Below are 14,706 nucleotides of genomic sequence, written 5' to 3'. Positions count from 1 at the left end.
CTGCTGAAGGGATTCTGGCAGCAGGACAGGCCAGGCAAGCAGAGCTGGGTGTCTCTGCAGTGTGCCCCAAGCAGAGGAGCCAGACAGAGAAGAGCTCTCAGGGCCACGGAGAACCTGCAGCGTGCACAGCACTGCTGGCAGCAGAGGTACTGCATTACACCTGTACAAGCTGGGCAGCTCTCACGTGTGGAGTTCAAACCACACTGCCATGGGAACATTATGTTCTAGTGTAGCTGACGGGCTAAGACAATATAACCTGTGTTCCTCTGTCCCAAAGCCTAATACCCAGAACACTGCACATCCATGGGACCTGCTGAGAGCTGCACCTCCACGTCTTGTCCACCAGCCAACACAAATCTTACCTCTAGTACCACTGGCATGGTGAGAGGCAGCCTAAAGGGACCAGACAGAGTTAGAAGTGACGAAGGTTTCAGAAAACATAAACCCCAACTGCAGTCAGGTAAGTAGAAAAACAACTACCTAATGAAACAAGGGATTATTTAAAAGAGAAACCAAAAAACCCTCACTACCAACCCCCTTTCCAAACTGGTATTTGCATTTAATAGTTACCAGTAACTGAAACAACTACTCTGCACCAGCACCCTATAAATGAAGTTAAAAAGTAATCTCTGCTATGAGGAAACAGGTATTGCCTCTCCTGCCCCACCTCCAGCTCACTTTTCTAAAGCTGTTCTTCACCACAGAGCTCCTGTCCTCACTCTGACGACTGACAGCAGCAGCCTGCTCTGCATCTTGGTGCTACCAGTTGGCTTCACTAGATAATAATTTTCAAACCTATGTGTCTGCTTAGGGTACAATGCCTTGTGGGTTCAATCATTCTCCTACCTCTATCAAGAGCAATATGTTTCTAAATTAATATAAACTTACCAAAATATAATTTTATAACTGATTCATATTGTGTCTGCACTTCCTCCAAATTTAGTTTGAATAATGTTTTCTAATCTACTACTTCATGCAACAAACTGAAGAACTTTGATATTATTTCTCTGTGCCTGTGGGCTCAAAAGTAGCCATCTGTACAACTTCAGGCTCTGCTTCTCTGCCAAGAATTGTTATTTACTTATATTTGTCCTTGGTCCTCTCTAGAGGAACATATTTGTGCAAGTGCTTTTAAGTACTTTGTTGTGTCTGTGAGACTCTCTCCACCTGTGTGATCAGTTATCACAGATAGCAGGGGGGAGGGCTTTTGAAAGAGGGACACTTGGAAACACCTGTTTTTTAGTTACACAATCAAGTAACTTTACATCCACTTTTTTTTTTCTTTTATTAATAATGCAAAATTTCACATCTGGCTTCAGTTCCATCTACTTCATTTCACAGCTTCCTCTTTCACCTCCTGTGACTGATGTCTAATTCTGCCAATCGCCCTTTTCCTTGGGGAGTATCTCACACACAGGTCACCAACAACACAACTGGTTTTTTGTATCCAGGAAACTAAAGCAATTTTTGATTGCTTCTCCTGATGAATTGTGTTTGGCTTCCTCAAATTTAAAAGGTTAATTTTATTAATATTTCAGGATTTTCATGTCTGCGCTGACAAACTACCCTTCCAAATTGTTGGACCATCTTGCGCATTTTGGTTTCTTGCATTTGGGCCCTTCAGCTCTTTCCACGGGGTGAAGCGAGATGTGACGACTAATTACCTGTTATGGAGTGGCCCAGCAGGGGCACTGAAAATAAGGGGAGACACAGATGTATTTTCTATATTTCATTCTCTGCATTACATTTTAAGGAGTGACAGCACATACACACGCCCTGTTAAGGAGGGCAGAGGTTTGGGCAGCAAGGCAAGAGTAGATTAAAGTTTTTGGCACCTGGTGAAGCAGGAGAGCATTTTCAGGCTACTGAGTGAGTACATAGATTGTGTCTGTATTGGAGAGGGAATTATTTTAAAAGGCAGACATTTAAGGTCTTTAGGCATGGGTGAATGCATGAGGTAGTTTACACCTGCAACAGAAATATTCAGAAAGGAACAGACAGATCTTGGAAGAAATGGTGTATATAAAGATGCAGAATACCTGAGGTGCTGCGATGATGACCCAGAAACCTTGTATACCTTATTAGCTACTTAGCTAGTTCTGCTTCAAACGCAGTCTGGGTCAGTCCCATCCAATTCTTGTTTGTTCCCAAACAGTAGCTGCTGCAAACAGCTTTGGGCTTACATTTGCAGATTCTGTCGCAGGTTTAAACTACTCCATTCATAAAGCACAACCTCAGTTTTCTCTGGGTATGGAAGAGGAAACTGTATGTTTGTCCATACTGACCCCAAATACCGCTGCCCAAAATCTTACTCTGGGTGGGCCCATCGGGACTTTAAATTCTGACCCCAAACACACATCTAAGGAGGGTGGTATGAGGCTGGGGCTTGGGAGGCCACAGAAGCTGAGAGACCATCAGACCAGTCGAAGTGCAGGCTTCATTTATTATTTTTCATATTATTTAGAGCAGAACAGTTTTAGTGCTGTTATGGTGCTGGAGGGTTTGTATCATTTACAAGAAAACAGTTCTTCTTTCATCTTCCTAATGAACTGAAATTTTAGCTCTGCCTCTGAGATTCCTGCATCTCTCCATTCAAAAGCTCAGCTGATTACGAGGCTGACTTATTTAGGTGGCTTAGAAAGTAGAAACCCAGCATATTATTGGCATATTCCACATCAAGCAACTGCCAGAGCAGGGGTTTTCCGGGTAGCAGCTGCAGCTTCAAGTGCAGTAGCCCCCAGTTTCCTTTAAAAACAAATCCATTCTTATCCCTTGTGTTTTTGCTTAAGGTCTGCCATGTCCAGATCCTTGCCAAGGACCTGAAAGTACTGAAGGCGATGGTTTTTCAGCATCCTCAGTTAACAAGACTTTGATTTGATGTGCACAAATGAATTCACATTTCTCCATCTCAGGAATATAATTCGCTCCTTGAAGAACTTTACAGTTCAACTTTAGCTGGGAAGTTGGGTGAAGTGAGAGTTTGTCAGGAGCTTTCCTATTAACTATATAAAAGTTTTGAGGGAGATAAGCCAGTCAGACTTAATATTTTTCTTTTTGACAGGGAGAAACCCCATGTTATCCAAGAGAGTAATTCTGATTTGAGAGAGTTAGGATTTAGTTCTTCCTGCTTCAGAAAAGGGATTTAAACCGCAGTTTGCTCCATTTGCTCCAGGCAAGAGGGACTCTCTAAATGGTTATGTGGAAGACACACTTTAGAGCCTCTCTGGTCTGGGGTTTATCAATGCCAATGCACTAGTCTTTACTGGAAAAACAAGGAAAACATATTATAAATCTCTAGAGAAATTATTATTTTAGTGAGATGCAAGAGAGCTACTCACATCCCAACTTTGCATCCAAGTTATCTTGACCAGACTTTTTCCTTTACCATTTTCTCCTTTTTTAAAAAAAAACTTGCTCTCTGTGACCCTGGCAAAGCACATCAAATTGGTTAAGATTAGGTAAATTCAAGATGATTTCAACTTGGATGGCACACATGCCTGAGCTTTTCTAGTAGAAATCTTGTATATGATCTGAGATTTTTTATCTGAGTTCTTGACTATTTACCAATGACAATTGGTAAATAAAAATTGTTAAATAAAAAAAAAAAATCACTAGAGAACAACAGGTTTTAACTCAGTTCTCATAGAGTCCAACAGCTTATTGAATTGTAATTATCATTCATCTGTTATTTAATTTTTCCCATTTTACATCACCAGGTTTTAGAACAAAATGACTCATAAATTCTGGCCATCAAGGCGACATCTGGTACTCAACAGAGGGGTTTCATGTGTGATTTTTTCCACTAACAGCATATTCTCTTGTCCTATTTGACTACTATATATGTATATATGACTTCATGATTGGAAAGTTTTCATAGCCACATAAATACTGAATTAATTGAAAAGCAAGATAATTATCAACATTGTTAGTATTTAGTCTAATATGACCACCTGCAAAGAATGTACTTGTTAAAACAGGATGAAAGTACAGGTGAAAGATGTTAGATTGTAATATAATGTGCAACTGGTTAATAAAGGTTTTTCAGATCCCAGCAGATGAATGGCAAAACTCTACTGTATTTCATAATTGTATCCCTCAAGGTGGCTGAAATAACAGGCTACTGAGATCTACATATGATTTTTAAAAGCTATGACTGCATGACATAATTAAATTTTGTCCTTGCTGTGAAGACAATTCCCTGTAGGTAGTAAGCCTAGTTTAGTGTTTCACCATCCTAACATCCAGTGAGAGGAGATGGATTTGTTTTCTAATTTAACACATTTACATTGGTAGCCGATATCTATTTTCTACAAATTTACCTGTAAGCTGACAGTAAAAAGTTGTGCAAAAGGAGAATTTTATAAAAATTTATCACTTCAAACTCTGGATTTTGAAGATGTCCAGGATATAAAGACACTCAGATCATAAGTTTTAGGAAGAAACACATTTGGCTTATGACAGCTCAAGAGCCAAGGTATTTGGAGGTAGAAATACAAAACAACAATAAAAATCACATTACATTTTTTCTTTGAATAATAGCATAAAATTGTCATTAACTTGAAAAATGAACCACTTGGCCAAAACTGCAGTTGTATTTAGAAGTCTAAACACTCACCAATCACATTTATCCTGTGAAAATAGGTAATTTTCCTTATCAACATTATTTCTAAATTAAATGAAGAATAAACCATTTTTTCAGCCCCTCATTTGATTTGCATGTCTATTAAATCTCCAAGGTAAAAAACTGTTTACCAAAAATTGATTTAGAAGTCCAAGGCTTTCTGAATGCGTGAGACTGGGAAGATGACATAAACATCAGTCTCACACCTGAGGTCACCACATCAAGCACAGCCCAAAACCCAGATGACTCCTTAAGCCCTGGCATGCTGTAAAAAGCAGTATGGGGCAGCACAAGGATTTTCAGAATAGATACAAAAGCCCCCACAAAGACTAATCCACATCAGGTCCTTCAGAAATAATTTAATTTGCTTGGAACTCTCTTCTGAAATTTGTAGTAACTTATCAGTAACATGCAGAGCACTGTCACAAGACGTTTTCATTTGGAACAAAACTAAGCCAAACTCCTCCTTTACCGAGGATGTTGTGTTAGTTGTCTACTTGGTCAATACAAGATTTAACACCTTTTTATTTTTTATGGTTTTGTATGGTATCCTGCTTTGTATTCCTGCAGACTGCCAGACTGTGCCACCTTAGCAAGGATATCTAATCACAATGCTTGAATGACTTTAAGAAATCAGGCTGCAACTCCTATAAAAGCTGAGCAGGATAAAGGAACAATGGGACCACTCTCTTTCTTTCCTCAGAAGAAGTAACCAGATGCTGTGTTCGAAGCTGCATTGACATCAAGACTCAAATCTGCAGTTGCCTTGTCTGGATGCTGAGGCGCTTGTTTTCTCAATTTTGCAAACACAGAATTCCACAGAACTATGTTAAAAAATGTGAGAAATTTGAAATTCTTGCTTTCAAAGGCATAGTACAGAAACACCATTAAGACCAACATGCAAGGACATTAAAAATCAGATATACCATTTCCTAACCTAATGATTTCTTTCATGTTAAAATCTAAAAACGTTGTTGAATCTCTCATATTTTGGGGGAATTTCCAATTATATTTTTTAAGGCAGTAAATTCAATCATCATGAATCGTCTGCTGCCCTTTCCCAATTTCCACAAAGTAGAATTGTTGGCAGTGAGAGAACTAAAACAGAATTTGAAGCGTATCTAACAGAGAACAACAAGCAGAAAAAAGTACAAGAATAGGAAAAGGACATAATTTTAGCAATAGATTAGTCGAGACAAAAGGGAACAATGGAAGCTAACAAGATACAAACTAACTATTTGTGTTCTTTGGTTTTGTTTTGTATGTATGGATATCTAGGCAGTGCTGCACAAGACATGCTTATGCCGGTAAAGAAGCATTTATAATTAGCACCAAACTAAACTCTGCAACTACATTGCATGTGCAGAAATATCATGCAAAGTTGTCTTGGATAGAGATCAAGTTTGAAGGCACTGGTGTCACGTTTGCCACGTGCAATGAACACTCCAACGAGGATCTGAGGATCACATCCCATTTAACAGCACAGATAACCTTGGCTGGATTAGCTCTAAACAAACCAGATACAATTTTATTAGAATTATCAAAATCAAGAAGAAACACTAGAACAAACTGTCTCAAGGAAAAAAAAAAAAGGCACTGGTCTCAGATCAGAATTAAACTCACTTGGAGATTTAAGAACTAATTCTACTTTTGTGACCAGTTGACTATTAAAACAGACAATTTCAAGACAGAAAACATAGTATGTAGAGATCTGTGCTTCTGTTATACAAGTGTTGAAGTTATTCTTCAAACAGAACTAGGGAGCTCTTAGACGGATTCTGATTATATGCTCCACAAGGCTGCAGCTTCTGTAACAAAATCCTTCCTTCTGTAAAAAATGGCCAATGAATAGCAATTTATTTAAATGTCACAGGGTATTGGTATAGCAACGAACAAATGAATGCAGTTGCTACTGGTTATTTGTATGTCAAAGGCCTCAAAGTCAAGTCTCTCAGGAGAAGCTAAAGTGGCAAGATGAGATGGAGGAAGAGCATGAAGAAGGAGGGCCCCATCTTGCCTGTGAACAACCCATGGGGATTCACAGAGGTGGAAACAGATAAATTTCCCAGTGAACAAATCAGCAAATAGAGCAAAAAAGACTGACAGTTTCAATGAACATAGATGATGGAGCAACACAACAGGAAATACAATTAAAAGATAAATAATAAGCAAAGAATTTCTAAATTCAGACAGATTCACAGGGAGCTTTACGTTGTTCTAAATTACATGCATCATCCTCAAAGACAGATCTGTAGATCATTAAGGCTAGGTCTGTAGAACCTTCCATTCCATGTACCTACAAGCAGCTTAAAAAACAATCAACTAACATTGCTTTCTCCCCACTCCACAGCACAACAGCACCAACGGCAGCACGCAGTCTCAAAAGTTATAATTCACCTTACTTAACACTCCTTGCCTAAATTATGCAGCAAAATTTACACATTCTGAGAAAAACTGCAAACTAATTAGGATCTTGAGAAGTACATATGAAAGTAAGGGAACTGAGACTAGAATACAAAGGCAATAGCACACAGAAAAGACAACATCAAACTTCTAACCATCCATTTCCATACTTGAAGGAGATGCAGAACCTGAAAGATGTCAAATTCAAAAGACTTTATCAGATCTCCTCAGACAGCAGTTAGCAAGTTTGCTTCTACAGAGAATCAAGATTGCCTGAACTTCTCTTTAGCATACATAATTAATGTTGATATTCAATACAAAAGTATTTTAAAACAAGTAATATAGGCTAAAACTCCTCATGCTTTTGGCCTTACACTAAGCTTGTGCTACTGGATATCAGAAATATATATCCTTTACAGAGACATGAATTGAGCACACAGTTTTTTCTATCCTGCTCAGAAGCAACTCCAGTCTAAACAGGGCACTGTGAAAGGTAAACAACTTCACCCCGTTCTGTAGTTCCGAATGTTCTGAAATGGCATGTATTAAATGTAAACACCAAATGAATCCTTTCCTCTAGCCCAGTTATTTCCCACCATTCGCCTTTTAATCTTCTACTCTGGATCTTAACAGGATTTATTATTGAGACTATCTATGTAGCTAATTGCCAAGGTTTAGATGAAACGATTTTATTAATATCTGTAGTTCTTTGTCTAAGACCAGTGCCATCCCATGTTTATTCCAGTGATACCAATGCTGAAGTTCAGCAAATGACCGTTCTCTTTGCCAAAACCTCAGATCTAATTTCTATTCTATTCCAGAAGAATCAGTTTATCATTCCAGAAAACAACTGCGAGAGTCCTTAAAATAATTTTGAGATGTAATCTGTCTATACTGTCCCTGTTTCAAACAGCAGAAGCACAACTGTTGAGTTTCTGACTATTTAAGTGTTTAGTAACACTGGCAATCACCTTTGCAGATGTTTAAAAAAAAATAAAAAAAAATCTGTAATCCTTCCTTAAAGTCAAATGATTTATTTTTCTCTTGCCACTCCTTTTTAACAACCCCTTTTGGACCCTTCACAGTCTTATGGATAAACTAGAAGTTCTTGTATTAATTTAATACAAAACCAGTACTGGTAGGTTTCTACTATTCTATATTCTCTCTCTGCCATGTTGGCTCCGACCTCAGAAACTTTTTTCAAGTGACTGTGTCACTTGTGCTTGCAAACTGAGAGTACATAATTTCTAGCTGTTCCTTACAGCCCTACAGTTCTGCCAAAACAAGAAATAAACTTATTTGCTAAACTTCTGGCTCTAGTTATCAACCAACTGAAAGAAATGTCAGACAGTCTGCAATTAAGAATAGGATGAAACGAAGTCAGGTATACTAGATGCAATAATAAAGTTGCTAAAGTTAAACAACTAAACACAGTTCATTTTTTCTTATTTAATAAATTATATAAAAAAGTGAAACTTTTTTTTTACACATTATTAAAAAACAGTTTCTTATCTAACTTCAGCAATAATACAAGCAATAATGAAACCGATTTAAATTTTTGGGTGGACATTCCATATCCCGTTTAAGTGGAGTCCAGTGCGCACAGCCTCACAACTACTGATGACGTTTCATTCCCAGGGCTGGTCTTCTTTTCTGTTGTTCTGCTTCCATAGATGACCTCACTGTTCATTTAGGGGAAAAAAAAAAAATCAAACCAAGCAAACAAAACCCAAAACCATACTCCTTGGTTAACATTGAAAAAATCCACAAAAACATGGCAAGTTTCAACACCTGCTCAAATTGTAAGTACTTTTGTATCATCATACAGATGTTCAATTATGGTTGTCACATCAAAAGTAACATGACATTTTATCTTTAGCCTTGTAGGAAAAAAATCCGATAGCATATGCACATGCACACACAGAGTACACTTGACAAGAACACTTTTACGTGGTTTACATTTCACTTTTATTTAATCCTCAAAACTGCCCATATTGCAGGGTTTTTCTTGATGAAATATGGAACTGAGCAATTAATTCTACAAAATTATGGTAAAAACTTGCTCATTTTTCTACCTTTATTGCTAAGAAACTTTACAGGTGCACAGTTTGTAAAAATAACCCTTTTAAGACTGAATGTATACACATGCTACAGGATTTAAAAAAAAACGACATTAGCATAGCACCTCCAGATGGGGCAAATGCAGTGCTGAACACAGACAGAATGTTCACGAAGTTAGAACTAATCATTTATTTTACAGCTTCTAAAGGGAAGAAATTGTTCAGTCCTAAAAGGGTTAAGTAGAAACCCTAATATACTTCTTTTTCTAACAAAGCTGCCACTCAATCCCACAGTACAGTGCTTGAAAACAAAGTCAAAAGTCTGGCACAGGAAAGTATACACATTTGTTCAGTACTCATAAACACAGCTGCTTTTGAAAGAAAGTAAATAATATGGTTAATAATTGAAGAGCATCTTAGTTTCAAGATGGACACCTCTGTGGAGTCATTTAATCTACAACTGGGTAGCTTACTTCCAATAGGTAATTTGTTTCACTTGGCATTAATATTTTGTATATGGGGAATCTACCAATTTATGTCTTGAGTTCATGTCTTTTCAGGTAACCATTCTGATCTTTTAAGTCTGTGCAATGAAAAGAAGTACAGAATACCATTATTAATACAGTTGTGAGATGCCCTCAAGGCAAATAATTAGGGAAAATATCAGCAGCAGATTATTAAAGACTATGCTAGTGTTGAATTCTGAAATGCAGTTCCAAACAACAGAAAATAAGAAAAGGCATAGCTAAATTAGAGCACTCACTTTGCTTTGTCTCCCTAAAGTTGGAACTATAACAACATTCTGAACGCAGACTCAATTTCTATGTATACAGAATTAACAGCAGACTTAACAGCTAGACTTGAACAGTTATAAGAGTTTCATACTGAAACATTCTATAAGTAGTTTTATCAAAATCTTGAGATATCGTTAATATAATGAAAATTGATTAACAGCTCACAAGGCCAATATATGTAACAATATCACCCCACAGAAAAAAGTTCAGGAAGATAATATATCTGAACAACTGGACGTATTAACAACAGTAAGGACCTGGAAGACCATTTCTGTACTACAGGATAACTACTGGCAACAATAGAGCCACAAGCCCAACAGAAAAATGGGGTTTAAAATGGTCTTGTAAGCAGAACTTAATAGGCTCTTTTTTGACCCACTTGGCTGTAGTGTGTAGAACAGCAAAAATTAGGCTAAGTCTTTACAAGTCAAGGAATATTATATCTATTGGGCAAAATTACTGCACGTAAAGAAACTGAATATAAAAAGTATTGCATTTATATGTAAAAAATTTAAAATAATGAGTATAAAAGCACGTGTCAAGTTCTGAAAAGATATTTTAAATAGTCTTTGAAGGTTAAAAGGCTTGTTATGGTTTGCCTGCTGTGTGTGTATCATGGTGTCTTCAATACCCTCTAAATCTGATATATATATATCTTGTCTAATTCTCAGTCTAATTAGTGATGAAAATCTGTGGCTCTTGAACTAAGCCATATTGTAAGATACCTATGTCCTTCTAACAAAAACACTGTGAAATGATTCCTGCCACAACACAATAAAACAAAATTTTATAGCACATACAAAGGTAAACAGATTTGCAAGTAAATGCCAGTAAACAGTTTAAAACAGAGATAAGGCCACAATGAATTCTGCCCTTGGTCACTGGAACGGAGATGAGGTGAGGCAGCATTCACTAGTGCTCGGAACCAGCATCACGACTGTCATGGGAACAGGTTTGTAATATAGAACAGCAAACATGAAGGCCTGTGGTAGATTACAAGCACATTTTAGGAGGACAGTGGCACTGATTTTACTATTTGCTAAATATGCTTTATAACTGATCTCTTCCTTTGAACACATCCTTCTCATACACAACAGAGCACTAAAGCAAGCAAGTAGAATGGAGCGTCAGAGTATGCAAATATGGTGCAGAGTCGATGCCTTAAACGGTGGTGGGTGTTGAAACTGGAGTAAGTGGTCAGAAATAAAAACCCTATGAAAATGGTCAACAGGTAAGCTGGTAAGCAATGCACTGCTGTGGGAAGCCACAGGTTCACATTTACACAGCAGTGGTGACTTGCTTCAGAGTACAGAAAAGGTTGAACATGTAATGAAATTTGTATTTTGGCTTTTAAAGAGATCACACTATCAGAACTTGTCCTACAAGTCTATGCCTAGCTCTGTGACTACAAATGAACTACTGGGGTATACTTTCAAATACAAATGAAGTAGGTAGGTCTACAAAGAGGGACAAAACATGGCAAAGTCAAAAAGAAAAAAAAATGCAACAACCAACAAAGTCAAAGTGCAAATGAGCCTTGAATTTATGATGGAGAGAAGACTTGAATGTTGCACAAGCTGTTGGCAGGGAAAGGGAAACCCACAGGAAACAAAGATGGGAGGAGCTGACATCTTCATAGCGCTTTTATGATTTTCTATTTGCCCATTTCTAAGTAATAAAATTTACTTCTAGTTATTATGGTATGATCACTTCACAATGAAAGCACGTTCTCAATACAAGTGTTACATGAAAGTCTGGTCTAATTTACTGAACAGTATGAAGAAAAACATGCTTGTTGTGATTCTCAAGTGATGGAGGGCATCACCTACCAATCCCATTTGTAGCACATACTTCTCGTGGTACTTTAGTTACATGCCAACAAGACAGAAGACATGCTGCCAAATGAAGTTATTGGGAACATTCCACTTTTGAAATAAAACATTTAACTTACATTTAATACAAATTATATACAAGATTAGAAAAACCTGAACAGATCCTGAAACATTTTCAGATGTAATATGACTGAGCAAGGAAGAGGGGGAGTAACCCAGTAACAACCCTTCAAAAACACCAACATATGCCTGTGACATGAACAATCATTAATATGACTGCTTGAGATGCCACTTTAGGAAAAAAACTCATGTAATGTTAGAACCTCATGAATTATCACTATAAATACGTATTTAAAAAAAGAAAAACAGAAATAACTATTAACAATGACTGAAAACAGAGCACTAAAGTTAACATACATTGCATGTATTGCAGGCAAGGCAGAGGCATTTTTTAAAGCTTTTGCACAGACTTCATATAATCTTAAAAAAAATATGCTGGCCTTTACAAGGTTCTACTTGCTGAAATAAAAACAATTTCAGTCCATAAAAAGTCACAAGACTTCAGTTTAAAAAAAGGAACAGTTCCAGCCACAGACCAAAAATATATATTTTTTTTTAAAACTGGAAGAGTATGGTAATTAGATTATACAAGCATGGTCAGGCTTTGGAACCTGAATATACTTCAGAGCAAAAGCTCAGAGAAAAAAAAATATAAACTATTTGGTAACAAAAGTGTACTATATGTTGTGATACAAAAAAGGTATGGTGAAAATGTACCTTTTATACTAAAGCTTATACAAGTTCCTTGGTCCATAAAAACTATGTTGTGTTCATGTTTTCTAGTTTGCTCAACATGTATCCCAGCCACATTTTTGTTTCTTGCCCACTAAAAAAACCAGCTGAAAAATAGATTTTCAATAAAGTTCTTATGTTTCGGCTGTTGGTTTGTTTTGTTGTTTTTTTTTTTTATCGTGGCTTCTGTTTTTAAGATCTCACTTGCAGGTAACAAGGTTCAACTCATATCACCTAAAACGGAAAGGTGTTTTCCCATGAAACCACAAAAATTGTTCAGTTCTCTTGAACGTAGCACATGACAGTCAGTTAAAGTCCAGACAAACAACAGTAGTTAGGAAACTACAGTTGCTGTAGATGATGTGACGTTGGTTGGGTTTGTGCTGACACTTGTGTAACTTCCCTCGCTGTTTGTGTTTGTTTCACTGGAAGCCATGAGGCTCGAGTTGGCTCGGAGGATTGCTCCAGCAGCACTGCAGTGTGGCCGTGGCCCTGGTTCCGGTGTGTATGTAAAGGTAAGGCTGGTGGAGTAAATTATGCCATCGTTACGGACCAAAGTTACTGGAACCTGGACTGGCTGTCGGACCCATCTCCAACCCTCTCGAAATGCAGAAATGTCTGGAACAACACACAGCATGCTCTCCGCGCATCTGGAAAACGGGAGAGTCCAATGAGCACAATATACTTAAGTTTAAAGAACAGAACAGAACAGAGTAGCTCAACAATCATCTAGTCCACACTCTGACCACTGCAGGGCTGACCAAAAAATTAAAGCATATTATTAAGGTCCAATAACCTTAATCTGCCTAAATACTGACAGGCCTGGGGCATCGACTACCTCTCTGGGAAGCCTGTTTCCAGTCTGATCGCCCTCTTTGGTAAAGAAATGTTGCTTCATGTCCCATCTAAGTCTTCCCTGGTGCAGCTTTGAACCATTCCCACGCATCCTGGCACGTGACAGCAGGAAACAGAGCACAGCACCTCCCTCTCTCCTTTCCCTCTTTAGGAAGTTGCAGAGAGCAATGGGGTCCCCCTCAGCCTCCTTTTCTCCAAACTGGACAAGCCCAAAGTCCTCACCCATAACACGTAGGACATGCCTTCTATCCCCTCACCAACTTTGCTGCTCTTCTCTGGAAACATTCCAGTACCTGGACATCCTTAAACCGTCAGGCCCAGAACTGCACACAGTGCTCATGGTGAGGTTGCACCAATGCTGACAATCACAACAGCAGGACAATCACCTCTTTTGACCAGTTAGATGTGGTTTGCCCTCCCTCCCCTCTGCTGAGGCACACTGCTAACTCATACTGAGCCTGCTGGCAACCAGATCTCTTTCTGCAGGATGGAAAAGTATACACTTAAGTGTGTACACATGAGTATACACTCTTCACAGCACCCAGGAGAATGTAATCACAATGAAAGTAAGAGAAAATACTGTACCTGTACATGGTTTCAGCTTCCACATCCCCAAACCAGACACGTAAATTTGGAGTGAAGTTCTGTCCTGTAAGTTCCAACATTGCTACATCCCCACCACCATTCAACTGGAAAAAAAAAAAAAGAAGAAACACCCCCCCCCAAAATATGTATTAATAAAAATAAACACTCCTCCATTAGGAAAAAACCAAAACACACAAAAAACTCCACAACCCACCAAAACAAAACAAAAAAACCCAAAACAACGAACTACCCACCAAAAAACTAACAAAAACCCCCAAACAAAACAAACTAACAAAACCCCCCAAACAAAACAAACAAACAACCCCCCCAACAAAACAAACAAACAACCCCCCCCAACAAAACAAACAAACAAAAACCCCCAAACAAAACAAAGAAATCCCAAAATCTTCATATGCAAACAAGAACTGTAATCAGTCCTGTTTCTATTCAGCTGGACAAAACCGAAACACACACAATCTACACAACTGAACTATAAAGAAGTAACACATCCAAAAGGTACTGCCAATTAACTTGATAACATGAGGGAATTTTCAAATTTTGATAGTGGCCACTTAAGAAATAGATGTCAACAATGCTTTGAAAACAGAGAACAAAATCTTCCAGAGAACGTGTTAGGAGAGCTTCAAGTTTTTCTTGGATGAATGCTGATTGATTTTTAATAAGCTCTCCTTGATTTGTAATTGTCTAAGAGTCAAAAACAATTTCTAAATAATCAAAACAGAAGTAGAAGTCCTAAGGATATC

At 37.9% G+C, this 14,706-nt stretch overlaps 1 protein-coding gene across 3 annotated transcripts in view; it reads right to left on the bottom strand.

Annotated features, from left to right (window-relative positions):
- Positions 1-11,804: 11,804 nt before the first annotated feature.
- The window catches only part of RBPJ (recombination signal binding protein for immunoglobulin kappa J region), a 149,993-nt gene continuing 147,091 nt past the window's right edge, over positions 11,805-14,706 (bottom strand). For all 3 annotated transcript variants that reach the window (XM_027643025.1, XM_027643026.1, XM_027643027.1), the window contains 2 exons: positions 13,943-14,046; positions 11,805-13,152 (listed from right to left, as the gene is read on the bottom strand). In XM_027643025.1, the coding sequence (XP_027498826.1) occupies positions 12,837-13,152; positions 13,943-14,046 (420 nt within the window). In that variant the 3' untranslated portion in view covers positions 11,805-12,836. The remainder of the gene's footprint in view (positions 13,153-13,942; positions 14,047-14,706) is intronic.

This window comes from Corapipo altera, unplaced genomic scaffold (genome assembly GCF_003945725.1).
Source record: "Corapipo altera isolate COAL_440 unplaced genomic scaffold, ASM394572v1 22, whole genome shotgun sequence".
Lineage (NCBI taxonomy): Eukaryota > Metazoa > Chordata > Aves > Passeriformes > Pipridae > Corapipo > Corapipo altera.
Note: the sequence above shows the minus strand (reverse complement) of the source record. Positions and strands in the feature narration are given on the sequence as shown.